Below are 27,346 nucleotides of genomic sequence, written 5' to 3'. Positions count from 1 at the left end.
TGACTTTCCTCTCCCAGCACACGGGAAGACTTGGCTTAGAAATACATGGAAACTTTCCCACTGGAGCATTTAATCGCGTTTATTCTATGTCTCCTTTCAAGAACAAAGAAGCCAATTTTCTTCCAGAAGAGGCAGAGAGCATATGGGGGATTCCTCATTAAAAAGGCAGGTTCTCAGCCCCTAAGATTACTGTAAGGGTCCCTCCCGGTGCACATTCCTTTATAATTTATATTGGCAAACTTTTATTGATCATGAATGTTCTGAAAATCAACTAACATATTTCTTCCCATTCCCTCCCATCCTCCTTCCCCCAACTCTGATCTCCCATATCCAGTCTTCCAAAGTCTGTATTTTCTATGGAGGACCTGGAAAAGCCATTGCTTCTGACAAAGTCTGTATGTTTTCAGCTAAAGGCCCTTCCTGGACAAGTATAATCTTTAATGCAACAAATAAAAACAACAAAAAACCCCAAACCAGGCTCCTCCTGAGAAAATTCTGAATTCTATTATACCTGACTATTAAACAGAAAGGATTTTTAGCTTTATGGAGTTTCCATGAAGCCAGGACTGAAGCAATTTTTCAAATCATGCCATTTAAACTATGTCCATAACCTTAACATCCTTTATATAGGCATCACCCCGTTAACTCAATTATTATTTTTTCAAGTAACTCTTGGCAATCCAAATGGGCTTCCTCGAAAAGCAGCCCTTTGCTGACCTCCAGTCTGTTGACTATTTTTTTCTTAATAGCATTCTGGGCAGCAGCGTTAGTTGCCACTCGGAGGCCTTCTGCAGCTTCTCTTAGTCTTTGCTGCTGGTCCTCATTCTCAGGGTTGGCTGCAGCCCCCTGGAGAGTGAAAATAAAGATGTCAAGAGGGCCAGGGTTCAGCATGCCCCGGACACTGAATCCAAGCCTTCAATTTTACTTCTTTTTAGTAACAGCTGGAAAGCAATTGGAAGAGAAAGCCAAATGCTGCAAGCAGTATTTTTATGATAAAAATGTTTCCTCCAACAACAAAAGAATAACTATCAGGGTATGTTTCAAACCTGTATCACTAAACAGTAGAAATCCAGTGGCAATAATTAAACACTTGAGCTCATAGCCTTAGTCATCCATACAAATTAACTTGTGGTCAGAAATTCATGGTTTAAAAGATAAGATTAATTACCCCCTAATGCCAATCTCTCAGGGAGAATTTTATTTTAATTCACATGAAAAACACAATAATGACATATACATCTGCACGTCACTACTGAAAGATTCTCCTTTCCTGTGGCACTAGTAAATGTAAAAGGGCTAAGATTCCAGTTTAAACCCATGCACAGCGGTGGAGAGAATGGGGAAGGGGGGTGGGAACTCCATCCAGAAAGACAACGAGGAAATGTTGTTAAAGAAAGAACATGCCTAGATATCACATTCCTGGAGAGCATGAGTTAGAAGCAAAGTAGAGCTGATACCCAGCTGTACTGAATTAATGACAGACTCTGATGCCAGTAACCTGGCAGGGAAAGAAGCTGCTGCCCTGCCCATTGCCATGCCTTCTCTTCTCTAACTCCATGGCCCTTGTATAAGGTGGCTTTAAAGAGTCTTGGGAGTTCAAATGAATTTTATGGGGATGTGTGGGATTTTGAAGTTGGGAAAGTCTAAAGGTTATAGAGGAAGGATAAGCATTTATTCCACAGTAATTCAACAAAGATTTAAAGAATATTCAGCCCTCCTCTCCCACCTACAATAAAAAACAGCAATCAACAATTTTCTCCCAGAGCCTAGTTGTTTTGTGACTAGTGCTGGGTGCATATAGTTCAGTGAGTTTCTTCTTATGAACACTTGAGGGCTATGATATTTGCTCATGAGGCAGGGAAGACAAGAGTAGGAAATAGGCCAATTTACTAAAAATCAATTTACTGAATGTCTAGATTTTCCAAATGGCCAATGTGCCAAATTTACCAATTTATAAGAACACATTTCTTTTAACCGTTTATATAAGTTATGGTAATTCATACTGGCTGGAATGTTTTTAATACCCATGGCAGAATTGTTTTTGACAATCCTCTTGAACAGAATCTTCTATTCTTTCACACCTTAACTACTTTTAGTAGTCTTGATTTTGTGTTTTCAGCAACTAAAACATTGTATTTCTGCTTTTCATATATAAATGGATTGTTCAGGTCACTTTTGAATTCTTTTGCAAGTTTATGAAGGTCATTTTATATTTTCTGGTCATCAGGTATTTTTTTAGGGCACTTTAAAAAAAATATCAATGCTCAAGTGGCACATTGGCCTTAATTGAGTAGCTAGAAACCAACATTTTCACACTTTACACAGATATGGGTGCTCTAGATTCTTCTTTAGCGATGGCTTTTTCCTTTTTTAATTTTTATTTATTTTTTTTGAAGATACATAGATCACAAAAAATATTACATTAAAAAATTTAAGAGGTTACCATATACCCCACCCCCCACCCCCCAAGCAATGGCTTTTTCTGTAATAAAAGCATGTCAGATGTGGAGTACTAGTTTTGCCCTGAAATCTTGGCTGCTGATTACGATTTTTTCCCCCTGCACATTAAATATTTTCTTTGCAAGTCTAATCCCCCATGCTCTTTAGCTTTCAACAAATTGGCCAGTCCTTAAAATGCTGTTATGTAGACAAAGTAACAACTTTTAATTATATTTGGCTATTTTATTGGCTTCCTTTTTTTAAGAAATTTTGGATCACAGAAGGGTTACAACTGTGACAGGGGAGGACCACTGGTGTGGGATGTCAGTGATGGGGGATACATGGGAGGAAGTGCACCTGGGAACACATATAAGACATATAAATGTGTTCAAATGTTCATGAGGCATTGCCAACAGTGGGTGGAGATTCACACAATAACTAAAAGAATATCAAATTCTCATCCTGGGGAGCTCTGCCACATTCTCTAATGGAACAGCAACAATCCCCCATGTACAGGGGCAATGCCTAGTGAAAGAGGATGGTCCATTGATGGGCCCTTCATATTGATGACTACTCTTATGAGCCTTTGCTCTTGAAATAGAAACTTAGCGAAGTGTTGTAGGGTGCCTAAGAGTTACCTACTGGGAGTCTCCTCTTTGCTCAAATGTGACCTCTAAGCCAAACTCGGCATATAAATGCAATAACAGCCCCCCAGCATGGGACATGACTCCGGGGGATGAGCCTTCCTGGCACCAAGGGATTGCTACCAAGTGCCAACAAGTAATGCAACTGGGAAAAAAAAAGACTTTGAACAAAAGGGGGGAAAGGTAAAGACAAATGAGTTTATATGACTAGGAGTCTTCAAAGTGAGTCAGGAGGTCATTCGGGAAGAAACACTTATGCATGTCTCAGCAGGATCTCACTGACAGCCATAGCCATAGTAGATACTACCCCAAATAGTGGGGCTCCTGAGGGTTCTGGAAACATTCAGACACTATAGTCAGGGAAGATAGCTCAGGAGTTTGGTCACTTGCTAGTGGGCCCTACTTTAGAAGTTATGTTCCCCAGTGTGACAGAGTTTCCCTACACAGAGCTCTTCTGTCCTATTTGAACTTATAATTAGGATTTAAGTTGGTAGGTATATGTCCAAGAGACTTAAATCTTTGGGCTGTCCATGTGCCAGCAGGTCTCTGAATCTCAAAAGAGTTGCAACACCTCCTCTCCAGTTCAGTGGACTCACTCAGGACAACTAACAAGGAGAAGATGACAGATAACCAACATACCAAGGAACCAAGAATGTCTACAACTGCAAGCAAGAGAGTCTCATCCATAGGCCATATGGGGTTGAAGGCCCCCCACTAAAGGTGGTGTGGGCATCACCATCCCAGAACCCTCAGGACTGGGGAATGAACTCTGGGCTAAAGTAGACTTACTAGTATTCTACTGTAGACTTATTGTGATTCTAGCAATGGAAGAAATATCACTGATGTGAAGACAGAGGCCACTGGAGGTTCTGAGGGTAGAAAGAGGGAAAAACAGGTATAATAAGGGGGCATTTTCAGGACTTGGGAATCGTCCTGAATGACATTACAATGACAGATACAGGCCATTATATATCTTGCATAAGAAGTGAGTGGGAGAGAGTGCAAACTACAATGTAAACTATAATCCATGCTTAGTGGCAATGCTCCAAAATATGTAATCAATTGCAATGAATGTACCACACTAATGAAAGATGTTACTAATGTGGAAAATTTTGTGGGAGGTGTGGGGAGCAGGGCATATGGGAATCCCCTATATATTCTCTTTAACATTTATGTAATCTAAGTAACTTTAAAAAAATTTTAAAAAAACAAAAGAAAAAAAAAGTTAAAGGAATTAACTAAATGCTGGAGCATAACACTGCCCCATCTAATATAAATAAACAAAAATAACAAATACGTGAAAGAAACAAGTTTTTGGTAGTGTGGTGAATTTGACGAATTGGTCTGGTGAAGGCAGTACATCTGATCCTGGCTCAGTCCTGGTTATGTGATGTTAGGTTGAAATCCTTTTGAGCTTTAATTTTCTTGTTTGTAAAGTCAGGGACTGATTTAGATTTCTATTAGGTTCTTTCCAGTCTAGCAAATAGTTTTTTTACTAACACAAAGGTTTGCTTGAAAAAGCTATGTTTAGACATAAAAGGGAAAATACTTAGTGAAACCCTAAAAAAAATTAGCCATGATACGAACCCTATTATGTGTTTTTTGCTAAAATGGGTTTTTAAGGGCTGAGCTTCTTTGGCAGAAAGAGGGGTACAGAGGGAGAGGAAAGAAGTTCAGATGCTGCCTCCTTCTTGGGTCTCTTCTTCACTCCAACCCATGAGGGATCTCTAAGAACTTTGTTTCTCGGGTAATACCATAGCGAGTTTAGACAAGCAAGATCCTCTGCATTATTCACTGCATGTCATAACACACTGTAAGAGAAGTCATTCACACACCTGGTTGAAATACACTAGTCCATTGGCTCTAAGGGAGGCAGGATAAGATGTAAGGATGTGTAATGCATCTTTTATGCACAGAAAGGCATTATAAATGTTATTTTGGGGGTGATAAAAAGACAGTGATTTTAATGTTCTTATTTTTACATATATGCATTTTCTATTAATTTCACAAGACATATATTGGTCATAATTTTTAAAAATAGAAAAATAACTCATGCTTTTTAATGTAATGTTCTTTGTGATCTATTACCTTTAATTTTAAAAAAGTGTTAAAAAAAAATAGAAAATATATCTTATCCATTTTAAACAGTCTTTACCTAGAGGTATGCATCGCCTATGGAATGTAAACTCTCTCTCTCTGTCCCTATCAGTGACCTAGTGAATCAGAATGTTTAGGGGTGGAACTGAATTACGTGCATTTTAATACATTTTACAGGGGCTCTGAAACAGATCCCTGGTTAAGAATCACTGACGTTCACTGTCACAATTCACAAAACTGGCTCTCTACTCTTTTTTTTTCAACTATTTATCTAATGTAATCTCTAAAACTGCCCCCGGGATTTGAGGAACAGTAAAGTAGGAAGTACTATACTATGCAAACTCTTGTTAGGAGTTTAACTGAGAAGTCAAGTGAAGGGCGAAGTAACATTAAAGATGCAGGAAGAAAACAGGTAGAAGTGAATTTACTGCTGAAAATCTCCAGTTTGAATAAATCACCATTTTCAATTCACTTGATAGTGATGACCCAATGGATAAGGAGCCCTGGTTAAAATAGGGCACCTTGTTGACTATGGCTGAGTTGGTATCACTTTCCTAAATAGTTTCATTCATAAGCTCAACATCCTTTTCCTTTCTCACCTAAACATGGTTTCATCTTACAAAGCCATACAGGCTAGGCTTTAACCAACCAAAGATGCACTCCCAGCTGCTCATCTCTATCTAGAAGGTACCTTCCAAATTCTAACTCTTAACAATAATCATTTTTCAACCCAACAAATCCAATGGTATACCTTTGCAGCTTCCACCATGCGAGCAGTGGAGTCGGCCAAGAGTTTTGCTGCTGCCAGGAGCTTCTTGGAATTCTCCATGTCGATTTCAGCTTCTGCATCTGACCTCATGGCATTGACAAGGTCCGAGGTGGCCTGGGCCAGCACCCGAGCCTGGCGCACCATTTCACCTAGAAGATGGGGTAGAGGTGGCAGTCTATTTCTCTGCTTCTAAAGCTTCATTAAAAACTCAGGAATTGGTGATGGCAGCAATGCAATTAATGACACTGAATTGTAAACATAAAATGGAGAAAATGGAATATCCATGAAATTAAAACAAATCAAAAAACTCCTCAGTAGCCAGTACAGTCCTGCTTACACTCCTATGGCTAGCTGGGCAGAGAGAACTGAGCCTCACATGCATGCTCTGTTCTTAAACACTGCACCTGCATTAGAGCCAGAACCAAAAATACTCTCTATGGCTGCCAAGACTGCACACCCAAATGCAATCCATCCATGAGGGATAAAAATGACATAAGAAACCAAAGAGGATAATTTTCTAAAGAGAATGCAAGAGAAAAATTATGTAGATTTATTGTGTGGATTTACGTTTAGTGAATACTGATTGAGACAATATTGTATATCTCACTGTAAGAACCTGCTAACACAAAAGCCCCTATAATAAACTCTGTGAGTAATGTGTATAGACAAAATATTTTTAAATTTTTTATTAATATACATGCTACCAAAGCTAGACGAGTAATATCCCATAATCCTCTGTATTTGCACCATTTTGCTCTGGCCTATAGAAAACACAGACCCGTCTCATGCTCAAATGCTCAGATTTTCTTTGGCCGAGGTTCTCCCTATCATTTTTCTCTCTCTCCCTTTTCTTCCAAGTACAGGTTTTGATCTTTTACTAATTGTTTGGTCTTATTATGCCTGCAATTTTATTGATATCTCTTTCAACTTCTTTTTGGAAGTGAGAGAGGTATAATAGCCAACAAAATTACCCAAGTATAATGGATTCCTTCCTCTCCTGAAGGTAATTTGAGAAGAACACTGAAGCATTGTAACATTAAGAGAAAAGAGCTTTCATAAAAATCAAAATGTGCTAATAAATACAATGTGGCATGCTGGATTGGATCCTGGAACAGTACAAGGACATTAATGGAAAAACTAGTGAAATCTGCATAAGCTTGGAGTTTAGTTAATAGTTATGCTCCTGTCTTACTTTTGGCAAATATGTCATGGTTATATAAGATTTTAAAAGGGTATCCAGTAACTCTCTATTATCTTTGTAACTTTTTTGTAAATCCAAAACTATTCCAAAATAAAATATTCATTGAAACAAAAAGAGAATAGAAAAAAAATCCAAATGTGTGGAGAATTCCTATTTTCTTAAATCATTTAATGAAGATCTAGAAGAGCATGAGGTAATTTTCTGAAAAATACCTGGTAGGCAAGAAAGTAGGAAACCAGAGGAGTCTTAAAAAGTACTGGTAGGACTGCAAATTGGGGAAACTTTCCGGAGATAAATTTCGCAGAAACTTAAAGAAACTGTACATATGTGTTGGTCCAGGAATTCCATTGACAGGAACTTATCCTACATGTGTACTCCCCCAGTACACCCAAATAAAGAATGCTCATTGTATTATTACTTTTGCAAAAGCAAAACAAACAAAATAACTTGGAAAACTACCTAAATGACCATTAAAAGACAACTAGTTAAGTAAACTGTGAGAGATCCATAAAAGAGAATACTATGCAGTCATTAAAAAGATCAAAGGAGGGAAACGGACTTGGCCCAGTGGTTAGGGCGTCCAACTACTACATGGGAGGCCCGCGGTTCAAACCCAGCGCCTCCTTGACCCATGTGGAGCTGACCCATACGCAGTGCTGATGCGCCAAGGAGTGCCGTGCCACGCAGGGGTGTCCCCCGCGTAGGGGAGCCCCACGCGCAAAGAGTGCGGCCATAAGGAGAGCCGCCCAGCTCGAAAGAAAGTGCAGCCTGCCCAGGAATGGCGCCACCCACATTTCCGGTGCCGCTGACGACAACAGAAGCAGACAAAGAAACAAGATGCAGCAAATAGACACAGAGAACAGACAACCAGGGGAGGGGGAGGTAATTAAATAAATAAATAAATCTTTAAAAAAAAAAAAAGATTAAAGGATAGGATAACATGAAAAAGCCTCTAAGATATACGTATTTTTTCTTCCCCTCCTCTATCCCTCCCCTACCCTGCTGTTTTTACTGTCTGTGTCCATTTGCCATGTGATCTTCTGTATCTATTTCTCTTTTCATCTTCTTGCCTTTCTCTTCTAGGATTCACTGGGATTCCATCCTGGGGACCTCTGATGTGGAGGAAGGTTCCCTGTCAATTGCGCCACCTCAGTTCCTGGTCTCTGCTGCCCTTCACCGTGACTCTCCCCTTCGCCTCTCTTTTGTTGCACCATCATTTTGCTGCATGACTCACTTGTGTGGGCACTGGCTCACCACATGGGCACTCAGCTCACAATGTGGACACTTGGCTCACCATGCATGTGGCTTGCCACGTGGGCACTCAGCTCACCATGTAGGAACTTGGCTCACCGCAAGTGCACCCATATGGGTACTCGGCTTACTGCGTGGGCACTTGGCTCAACATGTGGGGCACTCGGCTCACCACATGGGCACAGGCTTGCCATGCAGGCACACTTTCTCTTCTTTTTCACCAGGAGGCCCTGGGGATGGAACCCAGGTCCTCCCATGTGGTAGGCGGAGGACTCATCACTTGAGCCACATCTGCTTCCCTCTAAGATATATTAAGTGAAGAAAGTTGCAAGAGTATGTATAACACAATCCCATTTATATAAAAAGAAGGATCTATAGCCATATATATACACACACATATACACACATATATATGTGTACACACATATTTGTACATGACTATAGGCAGATCAAAACTTTCTGGGCAGTTAAAATAAATGGTAAGTGGTCAATTTGGGGTATATAGGTGGAGGAAGACTTGTTTTTTAACTTCTAGATTGAAGAATATTTACTGTGAATCTAAATTATAAAAAAGTAAAACTAATTACATTTTTTCTTTTTTATGTCTCTAAAAGTGTTGCTATGGAAGGGCATGTTAGGAGTCTCATCTTTTTTCCAGCCTTAGTGAGGAAGTCTCTGATATGAGAGTTTGCCCTTGACATTGACACAGAAGCCGTCACCTTTCTTCCTCATGAGCATCACCATCAGGGAACCCCAAACTGATCCACCCACAGCCGAGTCCCTCACCAGCATCGCCCATGGAGCTGAAGATGCTCTCGGTGACACACATGATGGTGTCGGTGGCCTGGTCGTAGCGGCCGATAGGCTCTCCGCGGCTGGCAAATTGTCGGACATGCTGCAGGAGATCGTGCAGGGCCTGGCTGACCACGCTCGCTGCCGCGCTGACCTGCTTCAGGAGCTCACTGTCGTCGGTGGCTGCCTGGCAGGCGCGGACACAGTTCTCCACCGAGCGGTCCACAAGCTTCCCTGCTTCAATCAGCTGCTCCTGGCACACAGGGGAGCTGATGGTGGGGCTCACCACCTGAAAAGAGACAGGAGTGGGTCTTGGGCTAGTGGGCTGACTCTAGGCCTGCAGTGTGCATGGTCATTTCCACCGAGGCCCTTCATGATTTGGGCACCAATTCCTTACTTACAGGACCAGGGATTAAACTAAACCATTGCTAAGATTTCTCACACTTTGCTATTCTACTTTATCTTTTGATGGTAGATGTTCTGATAATTAATGTATACCTTTATTGGTGATACATGACAATTCATACTACTGACTCCTTCTATAAAAAGACATTTCCAGTATTTACTAATTATACCTCTAACTTGTAGGAAGCAGAATTGAATCTTCTGAGCTAGGAAAAGCAGACTACCTACAAGAATCGTACTTCTTTTTCCAAAGACACCTCTGCCTCACAGGGGAGATTCTGCCATTTATCTGTGGATCCTGGGAGAGTGGGCAGGGAAACCAGGAGAGAGACTAACAGGGACACCTCCAAATGATGCTGCAAATCCTATCAGAGGATATGAACTGCCAGGTTGAGCCAATCACTGATCTGCACAACATGGCCTGTCATCAAGTCAAGAAATAGGTATCGCCCATCTTCTGATACATTGTCTCAGGAAAGAAAAGATATTTGGAGTCAGAGAGACTTGAGTTATAACCCTAGATCTGTTACTTACTACTTCTGTGGATTAAGCTTACCCAATATCTAAAGGCTTAAGCATCCTCATCAGTACATGGGGTATGATGGTATCTGATTTGTAGGATTGCTGAGGAGATTTAATAAGGTGATGTATGCTGCACAGAATTTGCACACTCTAACTGGTGAGAAGTAACATCCTCCTTACCTGGACACTGTGCAGTATACATAGTACTCCCATAAACTCTGCAGATTATTTCTGAACCCATTCACAGCGCTGTATCACACAATGCAAGAGCCCTTTGCATGAAGGTGTAAATAAGACATATAAAGAAGTCTAAAAGGGAGAGATAGTGATTTGCGTATAGAGATTACAGTAAGACACAGACAAATACGAACAGCTTGAGAGGATTCGTACAAAGAACAAATGATAAAAGCAGAATTAGATGGCTTTTGCTAAATCCTATCATAAAAGAAGCTACCTGAAGCAAGCTCTAAGTCTCAGGCTATTTTAAAAAGCTCTGCCCCCATTCCCTATGAATGACTAGAGGTAGACAAGAGTGAGTGACACTTGGCAGAGAGGGCTGGGAGTGTCAGCTGGCTTACCTTGGCACAGGCCACCAGCTGGGAGGTGGAGAGGGCGCACTGGGTGGCAGCAGCAATCACCCTGTTCTGTAGAACTGTATCCTCAGCCACTTGGGCAACATTCTTTGCCTTTAGTACCAACATGGCGGCAGCATTGGCGACAGCTTTGGCCAAACTCATCAAAACATCCTGAGAAAAGGGAACCAGAGACTATTCACATTTTTTCTAGTTACTCATGGCAGCCTGAAAATAAAATGTGACATCTTCTTAAGGATTTTATTAAAATTCCATTTGATGTTTCCTTCTAGCATTCAGAAGTGTTTTCCACCTATTTCTCTGAAATGTCAACTTATCCTTAGAGATAATTAAGGAAGGAGATCCACATCTAATAACATAGTCTCTTATACATCCGTGAAGCAGAATAGGTTTAAATCTGAAAATAACGTCATTTCAGGAAAGGATTTTCATTTTAACCACATATTCACGTTGAATTTGCACTTATCTGACACTGAGAGTCTTTACCACGTCTCTTGGATATGTGGTCAGTGTGGTGCATCAGGCGCAGCTTGAAAATAGATCCAGACACCACAAATACCATGAGTTACAAAAGGTTATGATGATTCATAGCCTCCAAGTTATCAAGCTCCACTGTAACTTGAAAGTTTATCTTTCAGATCTCTACTCTGTACAAGGACCCAAATTATCAGAAATTCAGCCACATCTCTCTGCCTCCAGAGGGCAACGTTGGACATGCACAGGCAAAAGCTGGCATCAACACTAACAGCTTAAGAGCCAAGGCATTCTCTTAACATAAGTTATTCTCAGCATTCTGTAGCCTGTTGGATAGGGGTTAAATTATTATGCAAAGTAGAAAAGGAGTCTATATAAACAAACACAAGAAGGTCTGACTGAAGATGCAAGAATCTCTGACCCCTTAAAGATACTTCAATTCAATAAAAAATTCTGGTGCAGGACAGAGTCTGCCAGAATTGTCACCTATCTCTTTGATCTGAAGAATAACCATGATTATACCAAATTTATCTCTTTGATTTTAGTACTGAAGGTAGCTTATAGGGTTCAGAAATGCCTTCCTAAACATATGAGCCATTTTTATTTTGAACAAACACGTCAAGGCTTTCCCCCAAGGAAATATGGTCAGAGTCCTCATTACTTCATCAGATAATAAAAAGCACTTTTAATTCTGAATGCAAAGGGCACCCATAGAGTCTTTACAAGATATTTTATGAGAAGACATATTGAAAAGAATGCTAAGTCTATAGAAGTCTACACAAGCAAAGACTATATGCAATCAAAGCAAATCAGAAACCTGTGAATCCACCAAGTAAGCTAATTTTAAAACAGACAAAAAACCAACCAGTCTTAAAGGAACAGCTTAGTCCAACAATTTTTTTTTAGGTCTCTGGTGTTAACTGGGCATCCAAGGAAAACTCAAAGCTTGTGGTGCTGAAACCTTCAAGGATATGACTGCTTGGCTGCCACACAGCTCTTAAGAGAGAGCGTCTAATGTGGTCAGCAAAGTCTCAATTCTTGGACATTTATCTCTAAATTCCCACTGAAAATACCGCTTAAATGTCACAAATCAATTAAAAAGATTTTAAAAAATAACTTTCCGAAATGGGTCAAAGTACTCTTTCACTTTATATTTAATACATCTTTTCACACAGGGACCAAGCTTTAGTCCTGTAGAATCATGATTGTTCTTAAGTACTTTGTTACAATTAGGTAAATAAATCCTGTTCCTCCTATTAATTTTCTCACACACAAAAAAATACAGTTAGGAAAAGAACATGATACTACAGCTATAGTTGCTGACAAGGCCTTTGTCAAACTTTTCAACAAGACCACTATTATGCGGCCCATGTAAAATAAATCTTTGTTAACTCTGGGAACATGCAGTACATTGAGAAACCAAGTAAAACTCCAAGATAGCATCTCAAGGATCAAGAAAATAGAGTAAGAAATCCAATGTCAGTAAGCCAGGGGCTACCCACAACTGGAAGAGTGTGTAGTATCACCTAACTGCACTGGTGTTTACCTAGAGACCTCACAGAAACAGAAAACACCCAAGTCAGGTTAAAAAAAAAAGTCTGGTAACAAAACCCCTGCAGGAATAGCACCCTGAACCAGAACCTGCTTCCCTAGCACGTATGAACAGAAGTAAATATTACTTCAAAGGGAAAAAGGAAAATCCTTTAAAAATACAAGGATGCAAGAACTGTGACCTTCTCCTCAACCTTCCCAAATCCCTTGGGAGAAGCAATAATATTTTTCAGGAAAGTAAGTTGATCATTTCAAGATAATCAAGCAGCCTAATGTCAAATTTGTCCAATTTCTAAGTAGGTGCCTGTCTACAAGAACTACCCACCATAATGTAAAATGTAAACACCAATGAGATTCTGTATAACTCCCCAAACAGCAAATTTGACACTGGAAATGGAAAAGCACATCTTCCAGAGAACCTAGGCCATAACTATAATGTTTTAATTAGGATGTATTCAGATAACACTTGCAAAATTAAGATGTAAGAAGAGGACACAGAGAGGGAAGGCATCTGCCTATAAGTATGTGAGAAGAGAAGCTCATCTTAGCCTGTGCCACCCAGCCGCAGGGCCATGAACCCCCATCTGTGGTGGACGAGGAATGAAGGCAGGGAAGCTGAATGGTCTGAGCAGCACTGCAGTGATACTGGCAGTGCATCAAGTCAGCTGTGTACAGTGGCTACAGCTGTTCACCAGAGGACAAACAATACAAGTTCCTGGTATTGAAAAAGAAGAGTACATCAGTTTCAGGAAATATGATATGAATAAGTTAAAAGATTATTGCTGTGCAAGGGAAAAGGTTTTATGGTGGATCTGGGGAAATACTGTATATTGTATATATGAATTTCGGTGATCTAAGACTCTTCTGAAGCTGACATTATGTTGGGATTCACTTTACGGGAAGTTTTGGATCACAGAGTGGTTCAACAATGGCAGCGGAGGAATACTGATATGGGATGTTATTGACAGGATATATATGGTTGACAGGGAGTTATACAGGGCATATGCCCAGGGTATATGGTAATGTCTATATATACTCATAGTGGAAACAAAAACAACAGCTGGGGGGGTACTGGGCTCCTGGCCGGGGGGTCACTGTTGTGGGCCCTGGGAGAGCAGCGGCAATCCTCCAGGTGCAATGGCAAGAACCAGGAAGGAAGGAGGGCCCAACAGTGGGCTCGTGATACTAATGGTTACACTTTTGAGCCTATACACCTGCAATAAGAACAAGGCCTAGAGTAGCATTGTGCCTGGGGGTTTCCTCCTGACAGCCTGCATGTTACTCAAATGTGGCCACTCTCACAGCCAAACTCAGCGTGTAGATGCGATGCATTCCCCCCAGCGTGGGACATGACACCCGGGGATGAGCCTCCCTGGCACCGAGGGATCACTACCACATACCAGCTGAAGAAGCAACTAGAAAATGACCTTGAATTAAAGATTCAATGCGGAACAGCAGAATATACCTGTCTACATATAATGACATGACTTCGGGAAGCTGTTTGACCTAATGTAAGGGGGAAATGGAAAGGAGAAATGAGATTATAAGGCTGTGAGTCTCTAAAAAAGAGTCTGGAGGTTGTCAGAAGGAATAGCCCTATGTACAACTGAACAGAGTCTAAGAGACAGATAAGGTAGATACAACCCCAGGTATTGGTTCTTTTGAGGGATAAAGAGACCCACGGGTTCTATGGTCATGGCAGAAGGGGTTCACTGCCATGACAGATAGCCCTTCTTTGGAGCTGGTGTTTCTGCATGATGGAATTGGACTCAGAGGGGATCTCTTTTCACAAGACTTGCATGCTACTTTATTGGAATTGTAGTCGGTGCTGGGTTTAAGATATATGTAGGGGATTCGAATCTCTGGACTGATAATATGACACCCAGGCCCAGAGCCTCAACAGACTTCAGCTCCTACACTTTGATTTATTGGACTTACTCCACTCAGCTAACATGGAGTTGAAGAAGGTCAACCACCACAACATGGAGCCTAGAGTGTCTACAACTGGAAGCGGGAGGAGTGCATCCAGTACCCATATGGAATCTAAGCCCTCACTTGACATAGATGTGCAATGGACACAACCAATCCAATGTCCACAGAGAAAATGTGGAATGGGTGTGGGAACGGTAGCCATGGTGGCTGCTGGGTGTGGGGAACGGGAGGAAGAGATGAGATGTGGAGGCGTTTTCGGGACGTGGAGTTGTCCTGGATAGTGCTTCACGGACAATTACGGGACATTATAGATCCCCCCAGGGCCCACTGGATGGAACGTGAGAGAGTCTGGGCTATGATGTGGACCATTGACTATGGGGTGCAGTGATGCTCAGAGATGAACTTACCAGGTGCAATGGATGTGTCATGATGATGGGAGAGAGTGTTGCTGTGGGGGGAGTGGGGGACGGGGGTGGTGGGGTTGAATGGGACCTCATATTTTTCATAATGTAATTTAAAAAAATAAATAATTAATTAAAAAAAAAAAAGAAAAAAAAGAAAAAGAAGAGTCAGAAAAAAAAAACCTTCTCTGCTACACTTCTGGTTTTGGATGGGACACAGAAAATTGAACCACCTCTGAATACAAAGGCAGACCTAAACAATGTGTTTGTGGACACATGTATGGGTGTGTGCACATGTTTTCACTTACGTGCATACTTGAGAATGAAGCAATTAAAAGCTTCCCCGATACAGATAATATGAGATTGGCCATGAGTTGATAATTACAGAGGTTGAGTAGTAGATTGGAGGTTCATGATGCTATTTTCTCCACTTTTGTGTTTAAAGAATGATAGCGTATTGACAAAGAGAAGAGCTAAATAAGTGCATTTTAGTGATAGATATATAAGTGAAATGAATTTTTCTATTAAAAAGTTTTTTTAAAAAAATTAAAATAAAAAAAACTTCTTCCCCCAAATAATCTACCTCAAGTTTACTCTTGATGGCTCAGGGAAAACTTAGTTTCTCATTACATTCTCCCTGCTCTGGCCTATATATCATTTATGCTTCTTTCAAGATTGTGATGCTGCAGAAATCTTACCTGGAATCGCTCATCGGTCTCATTCTCTCCAATCTGTCTCAGAAGATCCCCACTGGCCTGTCCAATACTTCCAGCAGCAGTCAAAACTGTTTGTCGAGGCTATGAACAAAGAACATACACACTTTGGAGGGAAAGAAAATCATTTCCTTCACGGCCTCATCAACATAGCCATGCAGGAAGAGGAATCCTATGGGATTATCATGTTGGTTACCAGATTGGAGACATAAATAACATTGTGCAATCTGTTTAAGAAAACACCTAACAAATAAGCAAAAGGCAGATAGACCTGAATGTTCAATTAATAAGCCTGGTTCAGCTGATAAGAAAGATGTGCTTTAATGGAATTTAGGATGCAACTTGTATCCCCTTTAAATGTAGATATTTGTCATGTGTGTAAGTTTCTGGGATTACATCTAATCAAGTACCCTTGATGGGGAGTTCTTCATAGTAAGAGTTCAACCAATCCCCAAGGCTAAACAATTAGCCTCTGCACCCAATTCAACAACTTCCAAATACGACTGTGTGGTAACATACCCCATCGGGAGGAAGGAAGTGCTTAGGAAGCAAGAGGTCCGTAGTACCCAAAGGATGCACTTGTCTCATCAGAACCTGAGTGACAGCTTGCCCCAAGAGCTCACCTCTCCAGAGGTAGGCTGCACAGCTTTCAGCAAGTCCGACACTGCCCCAGCAAGGGTCCTTGCAGCTCTCAGCAAATCCTCTCCACTGCCCACCTCATCATCCATGAGGGCTGCCAACAGCTTCACACCCTTGGACATCTCCGTGAGGTTGGAAGAAATAGTGGTGATTGCACATCCCACAGCTGTGTAGTCAGTGTCTGCAGGGTCACCTGGGGAAGAAAAGGACCAGCACCATCAAGGGAAGTCAGTGAAAGCTGAAGACAGGCCAAGCCGGCAGGATGTAAGTGGTCCTGGGAAGAACTTTCAAAACCCTACATTGGCAGGAGCTTCCCACCCACCAAATCGAAAGAGTCAAAGGCACAAAGCACTAATATGAGCACAATTAGATGAATTACTCTTCAAAACTTCTTTCCCTATGAGGTCTTATACATGGAAATACTGAACAGGATTATGAATTAAATACATATTGTGTAATCTTATGGAGTTAATAACTTGAATATAGGTCACCAAAAATAGAATGAGGTTAGAGAATAGAACAAGGTTTAACTTATGCAGAATTGGTAAAAAAGGATGTGCTAATATTTGGAAATGAATAGAAAAGGTGAAAGCACAACATAATGTTTGCAACTAGCAGTGCTACTATATGGGTACACCAGTGGTTGAAAGAGAAAGACTAAGGTCATGTAAATTACTAAAAGGAAACTAAAAAATGTTACATGGGTCTGTACAGTATAGTAAAACATCATGTGAAATATGAATATGGGTAATTATGCATATATAAGACTTTCTTTGAAACTGAACAAATGTATGTTAATGTTACAAGGTATTAATATGTTATAAGATGTTAATATCAGATAAAAAACACATTATGTTATGTGAAAGAAACCAGACACAAAGTACAGCATATTGTATGTTCCGTTTATATATATATATAAAAGTAAATCAATTTATAAAGATGAAATTACTAGTTATCTAGGGCTGGGGAAGGATAGAGGGATTGAGAGGGGACTGATAAGAGGTATAGAGATTTTCTTTTTGGAGTAATGAACATGTTCAAAAATTTTTTGTGGTGATGAATGCACAACATTGTGATGAACTAAAAGTGACTGATTATATACTTTGGATAGATTGCATGGTATGTGAATATATCTCAATAAAACTGCTTTTAAAAAATTAGAAATACTAAGCATGAACCTACTTAAAATTCCAAAGGAAGGCTCAGTATCTCACAAGCCTTTTCATTAAGTCCCTGTCAGCAGCTCAGGGAGGCCAACTCTGCTCCTGAAACACTGAAGCACTGCATTGTAAAGCCAAAATATTTACTTACTCAACAGTACAAGGCTGGGAGTCATGCTATGCCAGAGCAGATCACTGCTGGACAAGACAGAAAAAGGTAGGGGAAAGAAAAAAACAGATATACGCGAGGGTTCACTGCCATGTCAGATGGCCCTTCTTTGGAGCTGGTGTTTCTGCATGATGGAACTGGACTCAGATGGGATCTCTTTTCATAAGACTTTCATCCTACTTTACTGGAATTGTAGTTGGTGTTGGGGTTTAAGATATATTTAGGGGATTTGAATCTCTGGACTGACAATAGGATAGCCAGGCCCTGAGCATCAACAGACTCCAGCTCCTACAATCTGATTTACTGGACTCACCTCACTCAGCTAAGATGGAGTTGAAGAAGGACAACCACCACACCATGGAGCCTAGAGTGCCTACAACTGAAAGCGGGAGGATTGCATCCAGTATCCATGTGGAATCTGAGCCTCCTCCTGACATAGAGGTGCAACGGACACAACCAATCCAAGGCCCACAGAGAAAAGGTGGCATTGGAGTGGGAAAAGTGGACATGGTGGCTGATGGATATGGGGATTGGTAGGAAGAGATGAGATGTGGAGGCGCCTTTGGGACTTGGAGTTGCCCTGGATGGTGCTTCAGGGGCAATCACCAGACATTGTAAATCCTCCCAGGGCCCACTGGATGGAATGGGGGAGAGTATGGGCCATGATGTGGACCACTGACCATGAGGTGCAGAGATGCCCAGAGATGTACTTGCCGGGTGCAATGGATGTGTCATGATGAGGGGAGTGAGTGTTGCTAGGGGGGGAGTGGTGGGGCTGAATGGGACCTCATATATATATATATATATATATATATATATATATATATATATATATATATTTTTTTTTTAATGTAACATTTTTACAAAATCAATTAAAAAAATAAAATTTAAAAAAAAAGACAGAAAAAGGTAGGTATGGTGGATCCGTTCATTCAAAACCGTGTTTAGACTGTAAGCTCCCAGAAGGGAGAAACTAGTCTCAATATACTTTGAAGAATGCCTAGCACATTGATGAACAATGAGAAGAGCTACCTACGTGCTTTTTAATGATGATGTGTTATATAGCTAAAAAGAAGTAAGATTTTCCCTACATTTCTCCTGGGTCCGTGGGAGAAAATGCCTGAAGTACTCTGAGTTCCTAAAAATAGACTATCTTCTCATAATTTGAAAACTCTGTCATTTCAATCAGAATAATGATTTTTTTTTTTTAAACCACAACACACCATAAATCTCTATTTCAGGGACTTACCGGCTGTGAGGTTAACAACTGAAGCTGTGCCAGCTGTGATGGCATCAACTTGAGAGTGAATTTCATGTTTGGATTCATCAACTTTGTTCTGAACCCATACCCTAGACGCCTGCAAAACCAGACAATTGCATCACACCATCAGTGCACAAGAATTACCCAGGAAATCAGAGAAGCCACATCATAAAATGAGACCCAGACTTTGGCTATACTTTTCTTCCTGGCCTGTAACAGACAAGGCCCCTAAGTCATATTAAACAACATCCTTAACAGGCCTCTTGATTGTTCATAGACACAGAATATTTCTTATAACAATTACTTTTTTTCCCCCCACTTTTAAGAAATTATGGGGGAAAATCCTATGTGGCTTACTTACATAAATTTGATTGGAAAAGAATAAGGAGAAAAATTCATGTTTCATAATAAATATTGCAATTAGCATCAACAATTGTTGCTAATTTTTGTTTTGTTTTTTAGGGAACAGAGTTAGAATTCATGTGTTTCAGTTCACAAATACCCTTTGTCAATGAACTGCATCTCTTTTTTACAGTGTGAATCACTGCGTAGATGTGGCACCTTTACTTGCAGTACTCAGAGATCAAGACCCCTCTTCTGGACCCAGCTGTGGCACTTTGATATTATTTATGAATTCCAAAAAGAGATATAAATTATGTTTGTAAAACTGGTTTGTTCCTCTGGGTATCATACCCTTTGACTGATTTAAATGAAAAGGTTTTAAGTTTACTTAATTAAATCAAGTCAGGACAGGTTTGATTCAACCATGTCAGTAGGGTGTGGTTCAGGGTTAATTTCCCACCCCCTTGGTGGGCTGTATAAACAAGACACTCACAGAAGGAGAAGGTATATGGAAAAGGAGAGAACTTGGTCATTTCAATCCTGCCATGACAGAAAGGAGAAGGCTCAAAGAGCTAAAGCCTCAGGGAGAGCTGAGCCATTCGCCTGATAGTTTTCTGCTGGAGACCAGAGCCTTGAGCAGCTGAGAAGGCACAGAAAGAAACGAGCCCTGCAGCCCACAGCTGAGTCAGAAGAAAGTGGGCCCACAGAGCCTTAAAAGGAATAGGAAGGCTGAACCCTCACAGATCGGCAACCATTTTGCTTCAACACGTGACAATAGACTTTAGTGAAAAAGTACCTCTTATGGTACCTTGAGTTGGACACTTTAGGGCCTTGTAACTATAAGCTTTTACCACAAATAAATACCCTTTATAAAAGCCAACAGATTTTGGTACTTTGCAGCAGCACCCCTTTGGCGTCCTAATTCACCAGGCTCTGCCATTAACAAGTGGTATGACATTCGACAAATCACAACCAGATCCAGAAACCTAAGTTTTTGCTTTCAAGAAACTCAATTTTCTTTAAAAACCTTTCCAGCTTTTATGCATTTGAACTTACAAATAATAAATTCTAATTTCTGGCATTTTAGAACTTCGCCAATAAATGATCATCCTCATTGACAATGACGTCTCTAGTATTGTTAGGTGCTGATCTGTATCCCAAAACATCCAGAAGATATTAATCTAGATTCAGGGTATTTCTAGCATTAATGATATTTTATTACTTTCTAATTCTTTGAAAATTCGTAAAGCAGGAATGTTAAATCCAAATATCTTAAAAATCCATTGCACCACTGTGTCTGCTATATATATTTTCATTCTGCTATATATAGTAAGTATTCCAAAAGGAAAATGTTTAATGATTTCAGGTACTTGGGAAAAAGAGCATGAAGGACACTAGCAACCTGTAGACACATGAATATGCAAATAGAAAACGTGGCATTCTAATTTGGAGGGCGGCCATCTTGGTTGGACAAGATGGGGCTACAAACTGCATCTTGGTTCTCCCCTAATGATGGCAACAGTCAAACCTACACTAGTGCTTTTTAATGCTGGCTCATCAACAGACTTACCAAGGGAGATTACAAAACACAGATACTCAGATCCTACATCCCAGTAATATTGTTTTATTTAGCCTGAGATGGGGACCTAGGCTTTTTTTTTTTTTTTTTTTTTTTTTATTTAATTTCCCCCCCTCCCCTGGTTGTCTGTTCTTGGTGTCTATTCACTGCGTCTTGTTTCTTTGTCCGCTTCTGTTGTCGTCAGCGGCACGGGAAGTGTGGGCGGCGCCATTCCTGGGCAGGCTGCTCTTTCTTTTCACGCTGGGCGGCTTTCCTCACGGGCGCACTCCTTGCGCGTGGGGCTCCCCTACGCGGGGGACACCCTTGCGTGGCACGGCACTCCTTGCGTGCATCAGCACTGCGCACGGCCAGCTCCACACGGGTCAAGGAGGCCCGGGGTTTGAACCGCGGACCTCCCATATGGTAGACGGACGCCCTAACCACTGGGCCAAAGTCCGTTTCCCTAGGCTTTTTTTTAATGCTCCTCAGGTGATTCTAATGTGCAAAGTAGGGTTAAGAATGACAGCACCAGTCAGTGCCTCTCAAACTTTAATGTGCACATGAAACAGTTGAGGACTTTGCTAAAGTGCTATTCAAAGATTCAGTGGGTACAGGGGTCATGCCTGAGATTCTGCATCTCAGGCATGCAGATTTAATGCAGCAGCAGCTACATGAAATCCTCTTCACTAATTACCCTGCCCTGCTGAAAAGCTCAATAGTAATCCCCTGGTGCTCAAAGTGTGGTCCTCAGACAAGCAGCATCAGCATCACCGGAGAACTTGTTGGACGTGCATCAGACGTAGTGAATTTTTAAAAATGGGGGTAGGGTGGGGCTCAGCAATCTGTCTTAAGTCCTCCAGGTGTTTCTGATGCATGATCAAGTTTGAGGAACCACAAAATAACAAAAGCAGTTAATACTTATTGAACTCTTACTATGTGCCAGGCACAACAACCCAATTTGCAGACAAGAAAATGGAAGCTTCCAGAGGTTAAGTTGCCCAGATTGACACAGCCAGTGAGCAGTGGAGCTGGGATCTGAACCCAGATCATGTGACCCCAGAGCCCCAGGTCCTATTCCTAGCCCCTGTGTAGTACTGCCACCAGTCAGGAAGACCCCACGGTTCTCTCCTCCTGCTGGTGCAACCTACTGACAAAGACTCAACATCTTAAATTAAAACATGGGTCTCCACTTCATCTAGCTGGAGAGAGGGACAGAATGTTGAATCAGGCAGAGCAGGTAATGCTGTTTTCTGCAGAGACATTGAATGAAAACCACGTGGACATTATTTACCATATCCTGGCCGAGAGGTGGCAGCGAGTCCAGTTCACTGAGATCATCCTGGGCCTGCTGGACAGCATGCATGCTTGTGTTGATGGTCCCCATGAGGGCTTGCTGGGCTGAGGTCTGCAAATTCAGAGGAACACAAGGAAGATCAGATCATGCCGTGAGCTCCACACAGCCCTCTGCACAAAACAAGACAAAACTGAATTCAGGGTTCAAGGCAAAGAAGCTCAGGGCCCATTTCAACAAATGCCTGAACCACCTCCCATTTCAACTCCAGGGGCCAAAAATAGGTATTTTGTTACATTCATGGAATGCTAAATGAGGGTTTTTGCCACAGAGGGATTATAGTCAGAAGAGTGTGGAGGGCTTAATTAGCCAACAAGAATGCTCAAGAAGCGGCCTTGTAGGGCCACTGAGGAAATAGAATCCTTGAGTTGTGAGGACAAAAGATTTCATGCACAGGAGACATGTCTGTGTTAAACCAGAACTCTTCTTTATAAATATTCAGGGATTCCACCCAAACTTACAGTTAATACTCTTCAGAATCAAATTACTTCTGAGCGTTAAGGCACTTCAGCTTTCAAAAAGTTCTTGCCCAAGAGCTCAGGATCCCTGAGGCAGGCAGAGAGGGGCACTGACAGACAGGCAGAAAGGATGGAACGACCTGCTGGGGTGAAGCGTCTCGATCCCTAAAGAGTTGTCTATTCCTAGGATTCTCTGAGGGGTAACTGGGTCAGTCAGCTTGAAGCTGCAAAGGCAGGGAAGAAGGGTTCTACCCGTACATCAGCAAGTTACTCTGAGAAGGGACCAAGTCTTTTCCAGTCACTAATGACACCTCTGATCCTTGACAGGGAGTTACCAGAGTCATGCTCATGAAGAGGATGGCTGCTGGGACGTAGGCACTGGGAATGCACAGCTGGACAAGCATGTTTCTGATGAGAACCGGTCAGAGCGTGGACAACACACAACCTATGGTACTGCTGGGGCCCCTCCCTGTACACCAGAGGCTACAGGCTGCCGAGCAGGGGAAACGCCCAGGGAGCCTTACCAGCGGGGGCATGTGGCCTCGGTGCATCTGCCCGACTGTGACCTGCTGCTGCGGCGAGGGCATGCTGCCAACGTTGAAGGTCTCGGGCCCGCTGGAGCCCGAGCGCATCACAGCCGGCAGCGCCACCGAGCCGTGCTCTACCTTCCCGGTCCGGTTGAACTGCTGCTGCAAGATGGTGGACCTGCAGGCGAGAGGCAACCTAGTCACCCCCCATGGAGTGTAAAGTAAAGGTACCACAAATGCCACAACTGTTCACTACTTTATGCTGTGCAGGACACACCCGTGGGGAGTCCGGGGTGGGGTCTGTACGTGTGTGTTCGGGGAGGTTGGCGTGCAGCTGCATTAAGAGCAGGGGCCTCTGTCTCAGGGTTCTTGAACCGTCACAGATCACTTTCTATTGCCCAGGGCAAGGCTCGTGAGCCATGGGAGTGCCAGGCCAGCAAGCCATGGACGTCTGGGGAAACAGAAAGGTCTGACACTAGGGGTGGTAGATGTGGGAGTGCCAGTAGAAGCCAGCTACATTCCAAGACTTCAGCCAGGAGAAGTAAAGGTCTAGATAGGGACTACCCTGAACCATCCTTCCCGCTTGCCTTTGATTGGACCCCACAGTGATGCCCTAAGCATCAGTTAGGGGCAGGTCCCAGCATTCTGGGCTCAGACACTTAGCTGCTCCCAAGGGAAGCTCAAGTGCAGCAGGGTTCTCAGTAGAGAACCACTCCCCTGCCGTGTAGCACCTGCTTGCTAATTTCCATCTAATGGTCAGTAAGAATTTCAAGGAAGTAAGGTGCTTTGCCAGAGGGTAGCAAGTACTTAAAATGTCACATCAAGGTTGGTTCCAACTTGTGTATTAACAGGGAACAAAAGAAAAAGCACCTTCAGGGTGATTATGAAGCAAATTGTGAGAAAGTAGTGGAAAGGTGGAAAAATTAGAGAAACAATTACTATTGCTAAGCAAGTTCAATATACTAAAGTATGCCAGAAGTTTCTGGCAGTGTCCTATGGAAAAAAGCATAAGATCTGAATCTGAGTCCTACATTTGCCACATGTGTGTATCTCAACTAAACACCACGAGCTTCAGTTCCCTTTTCCATGAATTGGAGATAATAGCAAGCATACCTCTTACACAGTGGGATGTTATTGGGATCAAATGAGACAAGTATGTCATATGCACACAGTGAAGTGTAGACAAAAAAAGTTATTACAACACTCTAGTTGACACAGAGGCGATGGCCACAAAGGTTTCCAAACAAGTATCACTTATTAGATGTTACTGAATTTTAATAAATTTCAGTTTCCTCATCCATAAAATGGGCCTAAATTGAGACTATTCTGAATTTAAAATAACAACTATGATGGTATCAATAACCATACGCCAGGCATTGTTTTACGGGCTTTATGAGGAATTAGCCATCAAAACACAACCTAAAAGGCAGAAGCCATCATTACCTCCATTTTCTAGACGAGATCACGAAGGCAGAGATTAAGTAACTTCCCCAAGGCCATATAGTTAGTAAAAGACAGAGCTCATATTTGAACCCAGGAAGCTTGTCTCCAGAGCCCATAACGTGTGACAAGCATGGCATGTCGTGGGTGCTCGCAAATGGTAACTCCTCCACAGAGCTTCAGTCCCCTTGTCCAAAAAGGCTGGAATCATTCACTAGCTAAATGACACTCTCCAGCCTTTTGATAATAACGAGCCAGGTCATGAAGTTGAAATCAGAAATGAGTATCAGAACCCACAAATGCTCACTGCCTCTAAAGATGGAGTTAAACACCACAACTTCTTCAGTGTCTCCCTGATATCCCCAGCCCCCACAAAAGACACTGATGCTGCTGGTCTGGAGCCCTCACTGTCTGTCCCATCCAATATCATCTGCTCCTGTGACTTCAGAGTGACAGCCCCAGGGCTGGCAGGAGGAAGCCTGTCCATCTCGGGAGAAGGCAATCTGGCAGCTCTCATTGATGTGGGCTATGGGTGGAAGGCTCTTTGTCTCTTCAGAGATAACTAAGTTGTTTGACTTGTGGGTGTGAAACGGTAAGAGGCTGCAGTCCTGCTCTTAGGGACCAGCAGGCTCCAGTCCCAGGAAATGTTTAACAAAGCAAGGGCTATAAACTTTAAGTATTTAGGGGAAATGCAAAAACCAAGGCTTATCTAAAATGTCTGGAGTCCTTGCTAAAAGCTTACCTAAGATGTGGAAGAGATATATGCTAATTGAAGCCTATTGAGAACTGAAACAAAGGGACGATTTGGCCTTTCCTCTCTGTATAAAAGACGTTTGAAAATCTTGTTCCGGGCTCGGGATTCAAACTGAAAGCTCCCGAGTCCGGCCGGCCGTCAATAAACCATTTTTCCTTCTCAAAATCATTGCTGAGTCCTGGCCTCTCTATACTCAAATAATTGAACTTCTCTTAAATTCCACAACATTAATGGCGACCACGAAGGGACAAAAATGAAGGCCAGAGACGGTAGCATTTTGCTGCCCCTTCCAAATCCCTGAGGAAGCCGGGAGGACTCGGGTGAACCCCAAATCTGGGCGCCCCTGGATTAAATTTAATCCAGAAAAGATGTGGGCTCCACCAGAATCTTCCCGACAAAATCGAGGGGCAATGGAAGGTCTGAAGAGAAAGATTCTGGGAACGAAAAAGAACTCCGAACATGGAAGAAGGTAAGACTCCCCGGGTGAGCACAGTCTGGAAGGCCCTAGCTTTAATTGCTAGGAAGGGGAGGCTGATCACCTCCCGAGAGAACCCTAGTAGCCCCAGAAGGCTGGGGGGAAGCTGTTCTCTCTAGGCTTGGGAAAAGGAGGAAAACCGGGGAAAAGCCCTGGTGTTTTGGGTTTGTCTAACTGCATGTTAGAATCTGGTACTGGTCTTATATCCACTAAAGGAGTGGAGTCTCGATTTTAATAGGAAGGGTACTTATAGGTTCGAGTCCTAATATCCTGGAAATTGGTCTAGATTAAGGAAAACAAAACTTGGTTACAGGAAAATGGATCGGCTTTTCTGGTGGAGCTTGGTCTGGGTGTAAAGTTTAAACAGTGGAAAAGTCTAGCTGGAATCTTTTGTTATGGTGCTAATTTGTGAATGAATTTGCTTTATACCAAATGTTAAGTGTTCTGAGGTTTGTGATGGCTGTGGGGGCAGCCGTGGTGAAAATAAATATATAAACTTGTGAGTCAGATTAGTGACCTTTGTGCTTCTGTCTGTGTCAGCTCAAGGCTAGTGTTGGAGTTGTGTCCTTATGTAGAGTGGAATTACAGCTGAGCTGGAGCCCTCCCTTGCCATTGGCAAGGGGGTGAAATGATTCTGGGGCAAAAGCTGAGGAGTCTGGATGTTTGCGGAGTCTAGATGTTTGTGCATGCTCTGCTGTCTTGTCTCTGGTCTGGCCCTTTGCCGGGGCTTGGAGGCCATCTGTGTCCGCGCCACGCACCCAAGTTTGTTGGGGATGTCCCAGTCAGGGTGGCTGGGTCCCTGGGAGAGTTGCCAAATTTGAGTAGGTTCTGTCTGCCCATTTTGGCTGAAAGCTGGAAAGGGGGGAGCGGCTTGCCCCTTTCCAGTGAGTCCACCCTTCTATTCATAAGCCGCATTCCTGTTTGTTGTGCACCCGACTGCCTGGAAGGGGGAGAAGTGAAGGAGGTGAAAAGCAGAATCAGAATAAATGCAGTAAAGTTCCCTCCTTAGGGTGTCAAAGCCAAAATACGTTTGCATTCTGCTCAGGTTCTTAGAAGGTATTGTAGTAACCTTAAGTAAGAGAATGTTCTGTGAAGGTAAACTTTGTATTAAGGGTATAAATAATTATAAAAGTTTTACAAAGCATTGTTTAAGGTATTTAAGTGGCTAATTGCAGAAAGTCATTATTTAACAAAACTGAGTTGATAATAATAATAAAAGGCAATTTTATAACAAACTTATTCGGCAGCCAATCTCCCCTGCCAACTTACTTCCAAAAAAACTGTTTCTGGTATTACATGCTACTAAGTATTTAAAGTGAAGAAAAGTTCATTATTTTAACAAACTTGTTTAGTATTAATGGCAATTATATGTTGTAAGAAGTTTGCCTGGTAACTCAGTATGTGGGATATATGGAATGTGTTTTTATT

General features: G+C 42.1%; 1 protein-coding gene across 11 annotated transcripts in view; it reads right to left on the bottom strand.

The window, feature by feature from the left end:
* Positions 1 to 27,346, bottom strand: part of TLN2 (talin 2) — a 476,435-nt gene that overhangs the window by 142,477 nt on the left and 306,612 nt on the right. For all 11 annotated transcript variants that reach the window (XM_058294297.2, XM_058294301.2, XM_058294305.1 and 8 more), the window contains 9 exons: positions 23,247 to 23,427; positions 22,205 to 22,318; positions 19,002 to 19,110; positions 16,408 to 16,616; positions 15,770 to 15,868; positions 10,699 to 10,866; positions 9,188 to 9,482; positions 5,932 to 6,098; positions 718 to 846 (listed from right to left, as the gene is read on the bottom strand). In XM_058294297.2, the coding sequence (XP_058150280.1) occupies positions 718 to 846; positions 5,932 to 6,098; positions 9,188 to 9,482; positions 10,699 to 10,866; positions 15,770 to 15,868; positions 16,408 to 16,616; positions 19,002 to 19,110; positions 22,205 to 22,318; positions 23,247 to 23,427 (1,471 nt within the window). The remainder of the gene's footprint in view (positions 1 to 717; positions 847 to 5,931; positions 6,099 to 9,187; positions 9,483 to 10,698; positions 10,867 to 15,769; positions 15,869 to 16,407; positions 16,617 to 19,001; positions 19,111 to 22,204; positions 22,319 to 23,246; positions 23,428 to 27,346) is intronic.

The sequence above is a fragment of the Dasypus novemcinctus genome, chromosome 3 (genome assembly GCF_030445035.2).
Source record: "Dasypus novemcinctus isolate mDasNov1 chromosome 3, mDasNov1.1.hap2, whole genome shotgun sequence".
NCBI classification, from domain to species: Eukaryota; Metazoa; Chordata; class Mammalia; order Cingulata; family Dasypodidae; genus Dasypus; species Dasypus novemcinctus.
The sequence above is the reverse complement of the archived record's forward strand: the minus strand, read 5'-3'. Positions and strand labels throughout refer to the sequence as shown.